Below are 20,054 nucleotides of genomic sequence, written 5' to 3'. Positions count from 1 at the left end.
CAGTTTTCTCTATTAAAGAATAAGTGTGGGACCTTATTAATACACAAGAAAAGTTGTACGACCTTGAAGTTGAAACTCAGAAATGATGTACTGATTTCCTTCCATCATTAAGGAGACATCAAAAATAGTCATTTAGATGCATGTGTTACATGATATGTTACACAGAATTTCTGAATGTATTTTCCTAATTAAGCCTTTCAAGAACTCTGTACAAAAATGTATCATTACTCCCATTTCACAGATGGAGAAGCTGAGGTTCAATGATAGGTCCTGCAGCACGGGGCTGATGGAAGCCCCACCTCTGGCTCCTGTATCCCCTGCTCCCTGCTCCTCCTGGCAGTTCTTTACAAAAGCCTGCTGTGGGCCAAGAGGTACCAGGCTCAGATCGGGGACTATGCATGAGGGTGAAGGGCAGAACTGGTGGAGGGTTCTCCAAGGACAGATGAGAACTTCAGGCCACTTGACCCAGCCCCTGTCAGTTGAAGAAACTGAGGCTCAGAGGTTAAGTACCTCGCATGATCTTCAAGGCATAAAGTGTAGGAGTCAGGGCTTCAGTATAGGCAGTCTGACTCCAGGATCTGCACCCCAACTGCTCAGGCCACTGTCTCTCATGTCTGGTTTTAGTGCTGCAGTTTGCGTTTACAAAGTGTTTGTTACTGGCCCCAGCCACCCCACCCCTCCCCAGCCCTATAATACCACACCATTGCCAGTGCTTTTTCTAAATACAGCTCAGTCATATCACTGGTTTGCTTGAAATTCTTTACCACGTCCCCATTGGCCTTCCAGTTAAATCCTGGCATCAAAGATATATTTCTTTTATAAAGAGAAAAATACAACAAATGAATTTTTTTTTTTAACTCCAGACTGCAAGATGCAAGATCTGGCCCATGTCTGATTCACACTGTCCCTTACTGCAACCATGCCAGACTACCCCCCAACCAGCACATGCTACCTTCTCTGCGGGAACTGCCCTGCCTCCCCTTCCCTGCAAGACTCAGCACCATGTCCACTAGTAAACAAACCTTCCCAGCCTAATTTAGCTTCACCTCCCATGAGGTCCTGCAGAAATCTGTCATAGCCTGTCACAACATTTCTCACACTGCATAGCGACAGTGAGCTTTCTTGTCGTTTCTCTACAAGTCAATGGGCTTCTTACAAATAGATCTTTCAGCCCCGTGCCCCCAGTGCCCAGCACAATACCTGCCACACAACAGACACAGTAAATATTCATAAGCTGAATGAACAGATGAAGAGCAAATGACTTGGCCAGAATAACAGAGCTGGGACTTGAATTTCCAATCCTTCAGTTTGTTCTGTTCAATCAACAAGTATTATCACCTGTGTTTCAATCATTGCCATTGCAACTTATGTTAAAAGTGACAGCATTTTATTTAGTTTCAGTTTTTTTAATTCAAATTTTGAATCCAAAATATATTCAGGAGGTTTAAAATTGGTTAAGTATAAGAGTGTATGTCTCCTAGCTGGATTCCCTCCCCCTTGGACACCACTGTTGCTGGTTTCCTGGGTACCTTTCCTGAGTTGTAGCGGGCACATATAGGCCAATACAGAGAGTTTTTTTTTTATACACGTTTTAACACATTATACACATTGCTCACAGTATTTTTTTTTACTTAATATATCTTGGAGTTCTATCATCTAAAGAGATGCTTTTTTTTAATTCTTATTTTTTTATTGAAGTGTAGTCGATTTACAATGTTAGTTTCAGGTGTACAGCAAAGCAATTCAGTTACACATATACATACATATATATACATTCAGATTCTTTTCCACTACAGCTCATTACAAGAAATTGAATATAGTTCCCTGTGCTATACAGCAGGTTCTTGGTGTTTATCTGTTTCATATATAGTAATGTGTATCTGTTTATCCTGAACTCCTAATCTACCCCTCCCCCTCCTCCCATAACCACAGTTTGTTTTCTGTGTGAGTAAAGAGATGCTTTTTAATGGTTGCATACTATTCACTGTATGAATTACCATACTTTATTTAAACCGTCCCCAATTGATGGTACATGTAGGTTGTTTCCAATTCGTTGTAATGAATGATTTTAGGTGTAAGTCTTTTCATATGTGTGTTCATATATGTAAAAAATGATAGCTTTTTGACACTTTTCTAAGCAATAGGCAAAATTTCAAATTAAGTTTATTTCTTACAGGGACTCATCAGAAGATTCTTTCCAAATTCCTCCCTCTCTCTGCCTTTGTCTCCCTATCTGCGAAATGAGAATATTTCTTGCCCTTGAAGGCTTCTAGCTGCTTGTTGTTAAGGCTGAAGGTTTATTTTTCTGGGCTTTGAAATTCTTCCAAAGGAGGAAGCTTGTTTCTCCCTTTTAATCCAATTTCCTGTTAGACTAAAAGGATTTATAAACAGGATTTTTTTAAATGTATCTCTTTTCTAGTGTTCTAATTTAGCAGTTTACTAGACTGAGGCCATTTATCCTGCAATCATTTTTTTAAACCTTTCCCTTTATTCAAGGATGATTTTTTTTTTTACAGCATCAGGACAAATCTGCTTTGTCTCCAAAAGGAGAAATTCAGAAGAAAGAAAATTACTTACCTGCTTTAGCCTTTTTTTACATCAGAATATCTCATCAGCTACAAACCCTAAGCTAACAAGTGAGAAACAAGCAGGGTAAAAAGCCATCTAGGGAGCAGAGAATTTCAAACACATTAGCAGATAATTCTCTTCCCAAAACAGCTTGGGTATTTGATAATAAAGTGGAAAATTGATTGTCACTAAAGGGTGAGGAACTTTAGTCCCAGGAGAGGCTTCTAGGGCCCTCAGATTCCTTCTCTACTGCTGAATTGAAGCTGTGGCTTAATCAGAGATCCAGGTGACAAAGGCCAAGAGCTGGCCTCATTGGACTCCAGGGCTTTATTTGGGTCACTGACTCTACTGCCATGTTTCCTTGGCTACTGAAGAGCTGCTCTTCCAACCGTCTGGAGAAGGTCCATGACTCTCAGTTCTGGCTGCATATTGGAGTCACTCAAGGAGCCTTAAAAATGCCCCACTTCCAGAAAGTCTGATTTTAACATTTGGGGTTCAGTCCTGGGGATAAATATTTTTTAAAGCTTCACAAATAATTCTGAAGTGCAGCCAGGGTTGAGGACCATCGTTATGGAGATTTCTGGGCAGTGGGGTTGCAGGCAGCTGGTGTGACTCAGAGAAAGAAGGAAGAGGGGATTCCATCTGATAAGAAACCCAATCCATGGTAATCCTGGAAACTGCGCAAAAGGCCAAGCTGATCCTTTTGCACCCCTGCTTTAAACCCTCAGTGCCTTCCATTTGTTTTTAAGGAAAGACCAAAATCCTTAACCTATGTCCAAAGCCCTGAAGGTCTGACTCCTCCCTACTCTTCTCACTTCTCTCCATCTCTATGAGGGTTGCCCTGGACCTCCCTCAAGTCCCTGGAGCTACCTGCTGCCTCCCGCCAGCTGGCCTTGGCCTGTGACATTCGTCTCCCCGTGCACATCAGGCATGGAGCACTGCTCAGATGGATGGGACCAGCCTCCCACAAGAGGAGGACCTAACAGTACTCAGGCCACTGTTAAGCCCTCCTGGCTCTTCAGGGCCTTTCACACTAGTCAGCAGGCTTCTTGGATGCTTAAGTTAAAATAAGTTGACAAAAAAAAGGAGAAGAGACAACCAAGAAAACTGGATTCCCTTTTACTAAAGGGCATGGACCCTGGGAGTGCTTGCTTTTATTTTGTCTCATATGCTTTTTGTTGTTGTTAACCTAATAGGAAAGTGGAGATGAACTGGACTATCATGAAGAAGCAGGAGGACCCCTAACAGAAAATCATCTGGATGCTCAAGGTAGAGACAGATGGGATGGGTTTTAAAATCTGATCGCCAAAATTCTGGGATGAACTTTGCACTTTTCAAAGATGTTGATGGGGAATGGCCTTTCCATTTCCTCTCAGGTCATGGGTTGAAAGTCAGAATACAGACTCTGGATGTGCTCTTAATGCATCACAAGCCAACTGATAATAACATGCTTTTATGTCCTTGGATTTATTGAAAGATTTCTTTCCTGCCAACAGCTGCAGATTGATGGAGGAGAGAGGAGCTTTTGGGGGGCATTACAAAAAGGCCCCCGGGCACCTCTACCTCTGGTTTTTTCTGCTTTCACAGGGCCTTGGACATGCAGGTGAGCGAGCTGAGGTTCCCTGCCTCATGGGGTAGCATTCCAACAGAGGGGGGACGAGCATCTTTAGAGACCCAACCCCTATCACTCACAGCTCTGGGTAGTCAGTGCTGCTTGAGTGTAGCTTCCTCCAAAAATGATGATGCATTTGATAATGATGATGGCTCTAGGAAACACTGGCCCTGGAACTGGGCTTTTTGGCATGGTTCATATTTTGATACCCTGAAGTAGACTCTAAGCTCTTCCCTGGGGGCACCTGGGCATGCCACATGCTGCAGTCAGCTTGGCCCAGGTAGCAGAGCTGGTCTTTATCCTCACTGCTTCTTGTGCAGGAGTGAAAACAGATGTGTGAGAGACTCTTGCATTTCAAGGACTGGATGCAGGGCCTGCCAACCCAAACTGTGCTTGTTGTTTGCCATACAAAGGCGTCCAGCAGAGGGAGCCAGTGAGGGCTGAAATCCAGCCTGTGCTCTGCTCCCTGAGCCATGTTCCCCAGCACTGGGCGCATCCACCCACAGGAGGCTCCTTTTCCTACTTGGCCCTTCTACTGGGGCACCTTTCTCTAAGTGACATAAGGTGTTCCATATAGGCAAGCAGCAGCAGATGCAAGCAAGAGTAGAGAGCCTGGGCTCTGCAGCTGGACTACCTCTGCCTTACCCTCTCCATGTTCAGCCTGAATGTCCTCAGCTGAGGCTGCAAACAGTACTCCCCTCGTAAGGTCGCATGAAGAATAAATGAAGTAATTCAGGTACCATTGCCCTTTAATGAATATTAACTTCAACTTGGATATCACAATGGATAAGTATCTGCCCTCTCGTGGTCACAGTTTACCAGTCTGTGAAATGACACCATGATTCTTCCTGTCCCATCTGGACCCCCAAAGGATGAGAGAGAGACCGTAGAACTCACTGGAGAGATAAGTGTGCAAAGTCATGGATTTGGGATTTCACCCTAATTTGATCTTTTTCTGTTTATATCTTTTATTATTTCTTTCAGTTAACATTCCAAAAACAATTAATTTTTATACTCATTTTAAAAGATTTCACTGCTTCTGGATATCAGACAATAAAATATTATGGTAGCTTGATCCCTGTGTTCAGTCAAACTTTTCAGCAAGGTTTCTGCTAACATAAGTCTCCTGCCACCTCCATTTTCAAAGCTGAATGACAGTAGCCAGGGAAATGCATTCCAGTCTTCAGATCTTCAATATCGTAAATCACATATCTAAATTGTGAACACTGATGAGGCTCCAAGGTCTTGGCCAAGTGCAGTGAAGCACAGAACACGGCCAAATGTAAGCAATGGCCAAGTCAGTCAGAATAGATTTCCTGTCTCCCGACAGAGGGACAGGCCGCGGCTGAGTTCCATAAAGGTTATTCCGTCTTTAACACAGTGAAATATCACTGCAGAAAATTAAAGAAGGCATTTGCTTGTCCTGAATGATAAATGCTAATGTTTAAAAAAGGATTTCAAATCTTTGAAGGAAAAAAAAGGAGAGCGTGTCAAGGAATTTTTTTTTTTAACTATTTAAGGATCAGTTTTCCTCTCCTAGATCTTATGGCTAATTGTCAGGATTTTCTTCCTACTCTGAATTAAGTAGTGATCTACAGGGTTAATTATAAGCAATGAGCCAAGGCCACGTCCAATGAGAATACCATGAGTCTTGGACTTGGTGAGAATACAGCATGCAAGTTTTCACAAGACAGGTCAAATCAGCAACCTCTAAATCAAAGAGAGTTTGGGAAATTGCTCTTGTTTTAAATATAAAACCTTTTCTTCCTCCTCTCTTTCCCACCCCCAAAGTCCAAGGAAAGAATTTCCATTCTTGTTTCAATTCTTATTTCCTAGGCCAACAGTTCTCAAACCTCAGTGTGCATCAGAACCACCGGAAGGCTTGTTAAAAGAAATATGTCTAGACTACATGTTCTGAGGTCACAGAATTTGCAATTTGATTAAGTTCCTCAGTGATTCTGAGGTTAGTGGTCCAGGGACCACACTTTGAGAACCACTGTCCTGGGCCTTGCTTTGAGGATTTATTTCTCTGAATTTGGCAGTGACTTAATTTAATCTATTACCTTGAAAACAATGGGGGGTGGAAGGATTGGAGGACACTGCTGACGCAGCATCACAGTGATCAAGAGCATCTATTATCAAGTCTGAGTCCCTGAGTTCAAATCCTAGTTCCACCACTTAATAACTGTGTAACCTTGAGTAAGTTACCAAACTTCTCTGGGCATCTTTTTTCTTCATCTGTAAAACGGGGATGCTAATAGTACTTGTCTCGTGGGGTGGTTGTGCCATAAAGGAGTTAATACATGTAATGTGTTTGTAAGAGTGCCTGGCACAGAGTAAATGCTCACTAAATGTTAGCTATTAGTCTCTTTCTTAAAAGCTTAATTTTGGTAGCCATCATTTGCAGCTGATCAGGAGAGACTTGTTCTAAGTTGATAACATGATGTGTGACATGATGCTTTCTTTACTTTCCAGATCAGGCTCAGTTGTGGGAAGGGGGGTCAGATCACTTGCCCTTGAAGGACTGATTGAGGCCCCTGTGTAAGTCCTTTTGCTTCCATTCTGGGATGGGCGGCAGAACCAGTGTGAAAGAGGTTATGTTGCAGTGGTGACACCACCCCTTGGAATGCGGCAGAGCTTAAGATATTCTTAGGAGCTCTGAGGGATCTGGGGAGCCCTGCATGAGGGGGAGGGGTCCCTAGTGAGCAGCCTGAGACAATGGGGGGATGGGGGCAAAGGGCAAGTCTGACAGAAAACCTTAGGGACCAAGGAGCCATTTATATTCTACCAGGATAAAAAGGCTCAGAGCATCATTGCTTTATGCAAAAGACAGATGTGCAATACTTAGGATGCTGGTTCTAACAAAGGCCAAAATTAAGTGACTTCAAACAAGATGGAAGATTTATATCTCTCTCATGGAAAAGTCTAAGCTGGCAGGCAGGGGGTAGGACAGCTCTACTCCACTAGGCTGTCCAGGGGTCCAGGCTCCTCTCTTATCGTCTCTCTGCTCCCCTCCCCACCACCAGCCCCATATTACCCTGGTCTGCATTGTCAAAGCTGGCTCAGCATCTCCCTCACCCTGCAGAACAGGAGAGAAAAAGTCAGTGCTGGACCCACAGCTGCCTTTCAAGGGCACAATTCAGATATTGCCCCTCTTCCACTTGTGCTCACATCCCGTTAGCCCCCCGAGCTACAGGAGAGGCTGGAAACCGAAGTCTCTTGCTGGGTGTCCACGTGGCAAGCTAAAACTTGAGGGGTCTGCCACCCAAAGGCAGAAGGAGGATGGACATTAGGTGGCAGTTAGCACCTCTGCCACATGTGGGCAGATGGCTCTGTCTTGCAGATGCTTTCCTACCTCGTGGAGTCAGAGTCACCACGGTGGGTCATTTCTCTCTTTGCTGCAAACACCATGCATGTTTTAGCTGTCCCCTCTGTGACTGGCCTGAGAAGAGGAGCTGGAGTCTCCCTCTTTCCTCCACTGGTCTTTAGACTGCCAAAGGGAGAGCTAAAAATCATGATGCATTTGTGAATTGCCTGATAACATCTTAAAGTGCAAAGACTTCTGTAAGGCTTGGGCAGTGTCATTTCCACTGACTCTGACGGGAACTGCCTAAGGAGCCAGGCTCTCTTCTTTGAGAACAAGCCCCTTATTAGGAAGTGGCCACCACCAGCGGCTTTCCACTGCACTATCACTCGATGACGCTGCCACCTCCCCCAGAGCACTGAAGCCTAATTCAATTTCACACATACTTACTGGGCAACCGCTAAGTACCACTTTATAGCCCCATGTGTTATATATGTTTCTAGAAGGCGAGGACTGTGCCTTATTTAGCCAGGCTTACCAAATGTTCCATAAACAAACGCATGAATCAAATGAATGGAGGAATGGGTGCCTGAGTACTCAGGAGATTCAAAGATGGCAAAACCAAGTTTCCTGCCCTCAAGAGCTTACACTGAAAACTCGACTTCAGGCTTGGCATATTCCCCGTGACGTCACAGTGCCTGCAGGGGTTAGTAAGGTCCCAGTCCTCCGAAAGGGTGCACTCAGACCCACAGCCACCAGCCAGGACCTGCCTCTCCACCAGAGACACAAAGGCAGCCAACAGGGGTGGAGGACGGCTACCTCTGATGGGGAAGATGAGCAGGTGAGGAGGGTGCTGGCTCTGTTGACTTCTAGGTGAGTGGCCCACTAGCCACCAGGCCTTCATTAATCTGACAAGACTGGTCTGATTAGGGGCTGGTGCACTAAGCAGTTACATCATAGAGCTGGAAGGTCCAGCCCTGGTTTTTGAGAGAATCACTGGTCTAGATCCTTTCTAGCTAGAACCTGGGGGCTTGTTAGAAATGCAGAATCTGGCATCTCACCTCAGACCTACCTATGCTTTAACAAGATCTTCAAGTGATCATGTGCCCATTACTATTTGACAAACCCTGGAATAGACTCATTGAGGACACTGCGTTTCGGATTTGAAAGACATGGGTTCTGTCACCAGCTCTGCCTTTGATTAGGCCCACAGTCTAGGGTATATCACTTCTCTGGCTGTGGATTCCTTTTCCATAAACCAGAGAGGTTGGGGTGGATAATCTCTCAGGCCCCATTCCACCCTCATGCTGTTTGCATCTATGACTCTCCCCAGCTTGTGCAGTGATCAGCAGCAGAGCCAGGACTAGGGCTGGGCCTCCTTCCCAAGCTTCTTCCACTATACCTGCTCCCAGGGGAAGCCAGCCCACCATTTCAGTATGTCCTTCATAAAGCTCTGACACCCAGGCACCCCTGGGAGGGCCCTGACCAGCAGCCGGTGAGTGAGAGCCCAGTGGGTCAAGATGAGAACACTGGCTTCACCACGGTGGTCCTGTACCAGCATGAGGCCTCAGTAAACCCACTAGTCTCTCTGGGCTTCCCCTTCTCATCTGAAAAATAACGAAATTGACCTTCCAATCCCTACGTCTCATTTTCTGTGATTCAATACCTTTGGGATTGTTTCTGTTAAGGGGGAAGAGCAGAATCCAGGGTTACCACTGAGATAGCTCCAAGTTCAGATAACAGGCTTGGGCCTTCTTAAGTTTTTAACCACTGACTGCATGAATGGAAATTTCCTTCATTTACTTAGCAACCATTTGCTGATCCCCTACTAAGTGCCAGACCCTCTGTGGTTGGATAAGACACTCCTTATGGCGCTCCCACTCTACTAGAGGAGCCAGACATGCGTACAGATGGTTCCCACCATCTGTGTGTTCAACATGTTTAGTACTATGAGAGATCACAGGAAGGAAACCTATCCAGACCAGCAAGGGAGGGACAGGCAGAAGTCGGGGAGGGCTTCCTGGCAGAGGTGATGCCCAACGTAATGGAAAGAGTTTGCTGAACCCAGAGTGCATTCTGAATCCATCAAGACAGGGGTGGTAGTTTACACTTACTGTGTGCCAGGCCCGAGGCTAAGCATTTTCTATAAATTGCTTAACTTTTAAAACAATCCTGTAAATAAAGAGCTCTTATTATCTCCATTTGCCAGATGAGAAAATTGAGGCACAGTGAGGCTAAGGAACATGTCCTTGGTCACGGAGCTGTGCAGAGGACGCTCCACAGCTGACTGATCTCCCAGACTGGGTCTGTAGAGATCACTTCTCTTGGTTGTTAACAGTTATCAAAAGGTGTGGTTGTCCATCTCGGAGTAGCTCCCTCTCCCCCCTCCCCCTCCCTCTCCTTTTCCCTCTCCCTCTCCCTCAACCGCAATGAAAAGAATCGTCAGGCGGTTTTTTCAAAAAGAAAAAAAAAAGGGTGGCAAATCAGGGGAGGAGAAGACGAAAGCAGTGTCTGTCTCCGCCAGGGCGGCGACGGAGCGCGGCTTCCCTCGTCCTCTCCTTCCCCCGCCCCCCTCCTCCCTCCCGCTCTCTCCTCCCCTCCCCCCGCCAACCCCGCCCCCCTCCCTGCCCCCAGCCGGCGGCTCCTGAGCCCCCCCACCCCCCGGCGCCCGCTCACCCGCCGGTGCCCGCCCGGCGCCGCTGCGCCGCCAGCGCGAGGCCGTCCCCACCTGTCGCCTCTGGACTCCGAGCTAAGAGAGCTCCCCTGCAATGAGCTCGGGACTCCAGGCTCGGCTCCCCGAATGGTCCGTTCTCCAGGCCGCTTCTGTTAGTGTAGCTTGTGATGTCTCTACCCGCAGGGCCTCCTGCAGGTCCCAAGCCTGGGTGGAGACCCGTAGAGCTAGACGGTCTCAAAATCTGCCGAACAGGCCGACTCAGACTCCAGGGAGGAGGTGGGAGGCAGGCAAACGGGAAACACCCAGAAGTGCCAGCCAAACAATGTTAACTTCTCAATTTATAAAGGTTATCTTTTGACTACTCTTCCACACATAGTCACTTGAGTGGAGAAAAGGGAAGGAATTTTTGGCACTTACTCTTTTGACATTTTGTGTGTGTGTGTGTGTGTGTGTGCGTGCTTTTAGCTCATTTCATCCTCACCACAACCTTATGAGATCAACTACATTATCCCTATTTCACAGATAAGGCAATTGAGGCTCAGAGAGGTGAAGTAACTAGCCCAAGGTCACACAACCAGTAGGTGGACTAGCTGAGATATGAACCCACGTTTCTATGACGCTAAGCTCCTGGCTCTTTAAGAGTTGTAAAGCCATCCATGTGTTTCTGATTAGGAAATAGTTACACTTCGGGGAGACACCACAAAATTATGGCAGTGTTTTTTTAAAGCCATCATGAAACTTGGAGATTATTTGGAACCTCTAGAAGTTATTTTATATTGTAGATAAAGGAAACTGAGGTCTGCAAGTCAACAGACTTATGCAAAACTGAAGCTAATTATTAAAACCAAGGTAAGGGGTCTCCCTCAGCTCAGTGTCTGTAGGTGTTTAGTTCAATTTAGTTTGGTTTTGCAGGCGTTTCCTCAGTGGCAGTTCCTGGCTCTGGGAATAAACAACTCCAGAAGGAGCAAATATCATGACTATCCAATCTGCTCAAAGAAGTGAAGAGCAGCCAGTGTGGCAAAATTTCTCATAAAGCTGTGGAGAAAATCAAGAGACCAGAATTGTGTGCCCAGGAGTTGAGGCAGTGCCCCTGCACCAGAATCCACCACCTGGAAGGTGGTACCACTACAAAGGGCCACCTCACCATGTGGGTCGGGGCTCCTCCCTCCCAGAACTGCTCTGTGTGAGGCCGGCCAGCTGGCCGGGTCAGCAGACACCGCCAGGCTCTGCTGTCTGAAGCCCTGGTACTGTGCTCAGGATCGTCTGCTAGTTCTTAGCAGCCTAGATGACCTACACGTTCTATTACCCCTTTATTTGTCCTTCTGGAAAGTATTTCAAAGTTCTCCTCAGTGGTGGGATGTCGCTCATCCTTAAGACTGTTTCTGGCTCCCTCTGCTCAGCCCAGGATGGAAACCGCAGGGAAGCCTTAGAATCCCAGAACACAGCTGTTGCCCCTTGATCCTGAAAATTCTCTTCACCTTCCAGAAAGTAAAGCTCATTTCTGACTTGAGAGCCAAATTCATCCAAACCAAAAAAGCAGTTGAAACAAGAGACAAGAACAACCTAAGAAAGAAAATTTATAGACCAATCTCACTTATGATCAAAGATGCAAAACTCCTAAATTAAACATCAGCCAACCAAATCCTCACATATATATATATACATATATGTATGTGTGTGTATGTATACACACACACACACACACACACACACACACACCATTGACTGAATTCAGTTTATACCAGGAATTAAAAATGATATAGAGGGGAGGGTATAGCTCAAATGGTAGAGCACATGCTTAGCATGCATGAGATCCTGGGTTCAATCCCCAGTACCTCCATTAAAGAAAAAAAAATTAAATAAATTAACCTAATTACACACACACACACACACACACACACAAAGAAAGAAAAAGTTAAAAATGGTTTAACATTCAAAAATCTGTTTATATAATTCACATCTAGAGGTTAAAGGGGAAAAAACTTAGGGTCATTTCAGTACATGCAAAAGGAAAAATCAATTTATAAAATTCACCCATTCATGATTTAAAATGATCAAACTAGGAATAGAAGAGGATTTCCTGACTTTGATAAAAAGTAGCTACCAGAAACCTGCAGTAAACCTCATAAAGGCAGAATTTCAGAAGCAGTCTCTTTAGGGGCAGGGCTAGGATAAGGACGCCCTCTATCATTGCTTCTATTTCAACATGTACCAGCACAGTAGAGAAAGCAAAAGAAACAGAAAGGAAAAGGATAGAAAGGAGGAAATGACTGTCATTATTCTCAGACAATAGTATTCCTTAGATGGAAAATCTGAGGGCCACTAGAGACAAGCTATAAAAGACAAACCATTAAAAAACAAACAAAAAAATTCAGCAAGGTTACTAAACATAGATCAATAAATAAAATTGTGGAAAAAATAGTGTTTGAAAACATAAAACACAATTTATGATGCAATTTAAGAATAACTGTTACAATGGAAAACCTCAAACATACACACAGGTAGGCAGAACAGCACAGTGAATCCCACGTACCCCTCTCCTGGCCGATATTGTTCACCATCATCTCCAATTTTTTCCTCCCTCCCAGATTATTTTGAAACAAATTCCATATATATTTGAATATATATCTCTGAAGGTCAAGAAAAGACTCTTTTGACATAAACATACTACCACTATTATACCTAAAAATGAGAACTATTCTTTAATATGATTGAATATCCAGTTTTTTCAATATTCTAACTGCCTCATAATTATTATAACTGTTTTGGAGCTTGTTTGCAATTGGTTGATATGGGCTTTGTATCTTTTCATTTACAGGGTTTTCTCCATTTCTTTTTCTTACTCTCTTCTAGTTTATTTTTAGGAAATTGGGGATCACTTGTTCTGTACAGTTTCCCACAATCTAGATTTTGCTGCTTGTGCTCTCGTAGTGTAGTTGAACATGTTTCTCTGTCTTCCATATTTTCTATAAGTTAGTACTTGGATCCAGAGACTTGATAAGATTCAGGTTTTGTTTTTCTTTTTGACAAGACCACTTCACGGAGGGCACTGTGTTCTTCCATCAGGAGACATAATGTTTGCTGGTCTCTTCACAGGGCCAGCAGCTACAGACCCATTAATTCATTAGAGGTTGCAAAATAGCAGTATTGAAATTCTATCATTCATTCTTCACTTGTTCCTTGGGAAATTCCTACTAAAACAAAAAACTTTTTATTTTCTACTATTTAGTTATCTACTGGTACACTTTACATAGGAAGGAGGAAAATGTAATTTTTAAATATATATCAAATAAAAAAAAGATGTGTGAGACTGTCATGAAGAAATTATAACATTTTATTAAATAAAAGTAGGCCTGAATAAATACAATGTTCTATGTAATGCTATATATAATGTTCATAGATAGGAAGATGACAGTTCTCCCTAAATGAATCTATGCATTCATTTCCATTCCAATTTTTTAAATCCCTAATAGAGTTTCTGCTGGAATATGATAAGCTGATCCCAAAATCATAAAGATGAGCCCATGATAGCCATTACAATTTTAAAGAAAAAAAAGAGGAAGGGTTTGCCCAGCCAAAAATCACTTTAAGACTGTATGATACTGACTTAGGGACAGACAGCAGAGAATAGAGAATCCAGAAATAAATGTACCCGTATATGGAAATGATATATAGCAAAAGTGGCTTTATAAAATGGGGAAAGAATGAGCTATTATTCACTATATAACTTTGTGATAACTGGTTATCCAATTTTTTAATCCTTACCTCACAAAATATCAGGTGCATTCAGAATCTAAATATAAAAAAAAAGTTCTTAAACTTTTACAAGAAAATGTAGAATATCTTTATGAATTTGGGAAAAGGAAAATTTTCTTACCCACAATTCAAAACATAAACCATAAAGAAAATTACTGACAAACTCAACGATATTAAAATTTAAAGTTTTTGACAAGACAGTATAAAGTTAAAAGACAGATCACAAATTAGAAGATGGTATATGTAGTACATACAACTAACAAAGTATTAGTACCCAAAATGCAGAAAAAACTGCTACAAATAGAGGAGGAAAGACAATCAACCCAAATTAAAAAATGGGTACAAGACATTAATAGGCAATTACAGATAAAGAAACATAAATAAATGATCGTTTATTTATTAGTCAAGCTTGCTACTAATCAGGAAAAATCAAATTAAAACAAAAAGAAATATCATTCCATATATATCAGATTAGCAAAAATTTTAAAGTTGTATACATCCATTATTGATGAGGAAGTGGAGTTTTAGAAATTCAGAGCAATTTGGAAATAACCAATAAATCAGAGGTGCATATAACTTGTAATCCCACAAGTTCATTGTCAGGTATACCTTAGGGAAACTTTTTCATATGTGAACAGCAATTCACTCAAGAAGGTTCACTGCAGCATTGTTTGTAATCACAAAAAATTGGAAATAATGGAAACACCCATCAGTGGCAAAATGGATAAGTTGTGGTATGTTTATAAAATGGAATAATGTACAGCAGTTTAAAAATAAACGAGTGGAAACACCATATATTAACAAGAATTAATACCTAAAACAAGATGTTAAGCAAAATAAAGCAAGTTGTAAAGTTATATAAATGATACTATTGATACAAGTTTTAATATGTAAAATAATATGTGTTGTTTACAGGTGCACTTATATATGTTAAAGATATAAAAATAATTCATAAGGACTGTATAGGAGAGGAAAACTTTTCTTTGACCCTCTTAGAGTCCCTAGCTTGACCTGAAAATTAAACTGACCAAGACAGACTAACGGGAGAAAAGTACACTAATTTATCAGATATAAATTGTATGTGATACAGGAGCCTGCATAAGGAAAGGAAGACCTGAAGAAATGGTTAAGCATGAGCATTTTTATACTAGGTGATGAAGAGTGGAAAGGTTGTCGGAAAACGTGATAGGAAGAAAAGTATGAGCGAAGGGTAATAAACCAGGGAAACAGCAAGGCCTGTGTGTTCAGATTCCTCCCAGAGACCCTCTGTCTTCAGAGACCCTCTGTCTTCAGAGATAAGGGGACCCCTTTCCTCCAAGGAGGCACCTCTCACAAGAGTAGCAGGTTTTATAACCTGCACCCGCCCCTTCTCATATTCCTTCAGCTTAAAGTATTCAGTATGCCAAGGTGCCATATTTTGGAGTAGCATGTTCTAAACCCAGTCAGTTGATAATTACCAAATTTAAAGACAATGTTTACCTCTGGAGAGAGAGTGAGAGAAATAGGCTTGTATGTGATACAATAAAGTCTTGGACTGTATCTGAAATGTTTTATTTCTTTAGAAAAAAATGTGAATCAGATATGGCAAAACGTTAGGATTTCACAACGCTGGGTGGTAAGTACATGGGTAATCATTATACAGTATTTTTTTCTATACTCTGCATTCCTAAAATATTTTACAGACCTTTTTTTTAAGGCAGTTAAAAGGTGTACGTTATTATTCAAAGTACTGCCTTAGTTTATTCCAGTACTTCCTAAATATCAGGTTGTTTTTCTAGAGAAAAAAACAAAACAAAATAAAACATATTTCTATGGTCCACACCCCAGTAACAGGGTTTCAATTCTAATCAAAATGGGGAAATTACACCAATGTAGAACCTTAGCTTTTGATCAATACTAACGCGCCCTCTGCTGGTCATTTGGTGCCCTGACCTAAAGTTCAAAATGGCGAGGAAGAGCAGTGAAGGTCTTCAGTGAGACAGCGTTTATTGTTAGGGGAAGAAACTCTCCCAGAATTCCTCTTAAATCACAAAACATATTTAAATCAGCTCCCACTGTCTGTTAATATTACATATGATCCAGGACAAAATAAATTCAAAGGTACCACCCCAATCAACCTTCCCAGTTTCCTCAACCACCACACACATTAACAATTTTGTCCCCAGTCCAAACTCTGGTTGCTGTGTGAGACAGGAGATGCCACCCTTAATGTCTGGGAATGGCAAAAGGGAACCCAATTCCCCTGGGTGGTGGTGCTGACACCACTGAACACTCAAAAAATGGATACACTGGTATGAAGGATGACAGGTAAATTTTTTCTTTTCAAATATTTCTCTAAAATTATAGCACTTTTAAATAAACCAAATTGAAGAAAAATAAATTAATTAATGCAAGAATCTACTGCTCAAAGAGGGAGAAATAGCGACTGAATATTAGCGCCTTCTTTTCAATAAGTTTTCTTTATTATTATTTTGTTTTGTTTTGTTTTGTTTTGTTTTCAGTTAATATTGGTCTTCCTCATTGAAATTTAAGCTCCCCAAGACCAGGGTGTGTGTCCATCCTACTCAACACTGTATCCCCAGCACCTGACACAATGACTTTCTAAGTATTTAGAAAACATGTGATAAACGAAAAAATGAATGATCATTTCCTTGGAGTGTAAATTAGTACAAATTTTCTGGGGAGCTATTGGCAGTAGATATTGTGCCTTTAAGACTGTACATCCTTCAGTAATCATAGATGTTGACAAAGAGTAAGTCTTTTAATAATCAGAAACATCCCTTTCAAAGATATGCTATGCCAAATTCTTTTTAGTTATAAAAAATTTGAAATAATCTGAATTTTCAAAGTTACATGTTTAAGTCTATTATAGTACATCCATATGAAGAAATGCTATGCTGTTATTAAAATCATTTTTCAGAATGTTTAATGATATGGGAAATTCTGATAACATAAAAATAGGTTAACATTATATGTATATTATTTCATCAATTCTATTAAATATGAGTATAAATTTATTATATATGCATGAAACTGTATACAACAAAATATTTGCTGTAGTTCTATATGGGTAGAGGAGTCATGAGTAAGGGGTTTTTTGGTTCTTGTTTTTACCAGGTGCCAGCACTACTTTAGATACTTTAGGGGTTTTGTTATTGTTTTAATTTTTCTTAATTCAATTTTTTTTAATTGAGGTATAGTTAATTTACAATGTTGTGTTATTTTCAGGTGTACAGCAAAGCAATATGCATATATTCTTTTTTAGATTCTTTCCCATTAGTTCCCTGTGCTATATAGTAGGTCCTTGTTGGTTATCTTTTTTATATATAGTAGTATGTATCTGCTAATCCCAAACTCTTAATTTATCCTTCCCCTTTGGTAACCATAAGTTTGTTTTCTATGTCTGTGAGTCTTTTTCTGTTTTGTAAATAAATTCATTTGTATTGTTTTTTTAGATTCCACATGTAAGTGATATCATATGATAATTGTCTTTCTCTGCCTGACTTACTTAGTATGATAATCTCTAGGTCCATCCATTGTTGCTGCAAGTGGCATTATTTCATTCTTTTTTATAGCTAAGTAATATTCTGTTTTATATATATACCACATCTTTGACATTTAGGTTGCTTCCATGTCTTGGCTATTGTAAATAGTATTGCTATGAACATTACAGTGCATGTATCTTTTTGTTTTTTTTTTTCCAGGAGAGAAGTAATTAGGTTTATTCATTTATTTTCAGAGGAGGTACTGGGAATTGAACCCAGGACCTCATGCATGCTAAGCATGCACTCTACCACTTGAGCTATACCCTCCTCCCTATCTTTTTGAATTAGAGTTTTCTCCGAATATATGCCTAAGAGTGGGATTGCTGGATTATGTAGTAAATCTATTTTTAGTTTTTTAAGGAATCTCCAAACTGTTCTCCATAGTGGCTGCACCGATTTACATTCCCACCAACAGTGGAAGGTTCCTTTTTCTCCACACCCTCTCGAGCATTTATTATTTGTACATGTTTTGATGATAGCCATTCTGACTTGTGTGAGGTGATACCTTATTGTAATTGTGATTTGCATTTTTCTGATAATTAGTGATATTGAGCATCTTTTCATGTGCCTGTTGGCTATCTGTATGTCTTCTTTGGAGAAATGTCTGTTTAGACCTTCTGCCCATTTTTTGATTGTTTGTTGTTGTTGTTATTGACTTGTATGAACTGTTTGTATATTTTTGAATTAATCCCTTGTCAGTCACATCATTTGCAAATATTTTCTCCCATTCCATAGATTGTCTTTTTTGGTTTCCTTTACTGTATAGATACCTTACTTGTATTAGTATATTTATGTTAAGTTTTTAAGCAGCTTTATCAAAAAGGCCTTATAATAAATCACACCTATTTAAATTTACAATTGGATAAGTTTTAAGTGTTAAATATTACTATTTAATGCAGATGTTAATACAATCAACTTCCCTTTTCTTTAGATTTTAATGATGTATAATTATTTGATAGAACATAAAATTATTCAACCAACAATTTTCTTCCACTAAAATATTAAACATTGGTATAATTTGGAGGGGAAGGTTCTAGTTTTATTGAGATACAACTGACTTACCACTGTGTATTAGTTTAAGGCATACAACATAATAACTTGATATATGTATATATTGCAAAATGGTTACCACAATAAGCTTAGTTAACATCAGTCAGGACACACAGTTACAACTGTTTTTCTTGTGATGAGAACTTTTAAGATCTACTAGGTAAGTTCTGATATATGTGTACACCCATGAAACTATCACCACCATCAAGGTAAAACATTTCATCTCTCCCAAACGTTTCCTCATGCCTCACCCAACTCCAGTCTCCCTCATTTCCTTCCAAACACCGATCTGCCTTCTGTCACTATAGATTAGTTTTCACTTTCTGGAATTTTATATAAATGGAAACATACCATATATACCCTTTTTTGTCTGGTTGCTTTTACTCCACATAATTCTTTCGAGATTCATCCATGTTGTTGAGTGTATCAGTACTTCATTTCTACTTAACTACTGAGTAGTATTGCATTGTATGTATACACTATCTTGTTTATTCATTCACCTGTTGGTGGGCATTTGGGCTGCTTCAAGTTTTTGGCTATTACAAATAAAGCTGCTATGACCATTTGTGTATAAGCCCTTGTATGGATATACGCTTTCATTCCTCTTGAGCGAAATACATAGGAGTACAAAGGTTGGATGATATGGTATATCTAATCTAGTATTTAACTTTTTAAGAAACTGTCAAACTATATTCCTAAGCAGTTGTACCATTTTACATTCTAACCAGCAATGAATGAAAGTTCCAGGTCCCCTGTCTCCTTGTCAGCGATTAGCATAGTTAGCCTTTGTACTCATTCCAATAATTGTGTGTTGATTGTGGGATTTTTTTCTTCTTTAGCCTTATTTTTTTTAATTTTTTGGCAATGAAATATATCTTTCATGATTAAAAATTGCTTAAAGTAACTAAAATAAAAGTGGCGTAGTCTAATATGAAGTCTTAGGCTGGAGACTCCTCTCATTCTGAGAGAATGTCCCAATGTGGTCTTCAGAGCACCCAGCAAAGGAAGTGCAGCTGTGGAGCTGGCATAAGCCCGCATAGTATAACACTTGTTTTTTAATCAATTTTCTTTTCAATGTTATAACCACACTGGGGTTTTAAGAAAAAATTTAAACATATATATACCTCTCAATCTAACATATTTCCTTTTTCTGTTTTCTCCTCCAGCTCTTATTCACCTACATACATGTTTTGCAGGGTTTTTTAAATTATTATTATTTGGGGGGGGAATTAGGTTTGTTTATGTATTTACATTTAGAGGGAATACTGGGGATTGAACCCAGGACCTCGTGCATACTAAGCATGTGCTCTACCACTTGAGCTATACCCACCTCCATCCATATTTTACAGAGTTTTAACACCAGCTCTATAGTTTACATTTTCACTCGTCATTATATCATATTTTCCATATTGCTGATTTACCTTTTCAACCATAATTTTAAACGTCAAATTAATGCATTGTAAGTTACTTCCTCAACCTCCTATTGTTTGGCTGTTTCTAATTTTTCATTATTAATGATAATGTTGTAATAAATAACTTTGTACA

The 20,054-nt window shown here is 40.6% G+C and overlaps 1 protein-coding gene across 3 annotated transcripts in view; it reads left to right on the top strand.

Annotated features, from left to right (window-relative positions):
• Positions 1-20,054, top strand: part of KIAA2012 (KIAA2012 ortholog) — a 109,664-nt gene that overhangs the window by 70,100 nt on the left and 19,510 nt on the right. For all 3 annotated transcript variants that reach the window (XM_072961458.1, XM_072961457.1, XM_072961456.1), the window contains one exon: positions 3,765-3,837. In XM_072961458.1, coding sequence (XP_072817559.1) covers positions 3,765-3,837 — 73 coding nt within the window. The remainder of the gene's footprint in view (positions 1-3,764; positions 3,838-20,054) is intronic.

This window comes from Vicugna pacos, chromosome 5 (genome assembly GCF_048564905.1).
Source record: "Vicugna pacos chromosome 5, VicPac4, whole genome shotgun sequence".
Lineage (NCBI taxonomy): Eukaryota > Metazoa > Chordata > Mammalia > Artiodactyla > Camelidae > Vicugna > Vicugna pacos.
This window is presented reverse-complemented; position numbering and strand designations above follow the sequence as displayed.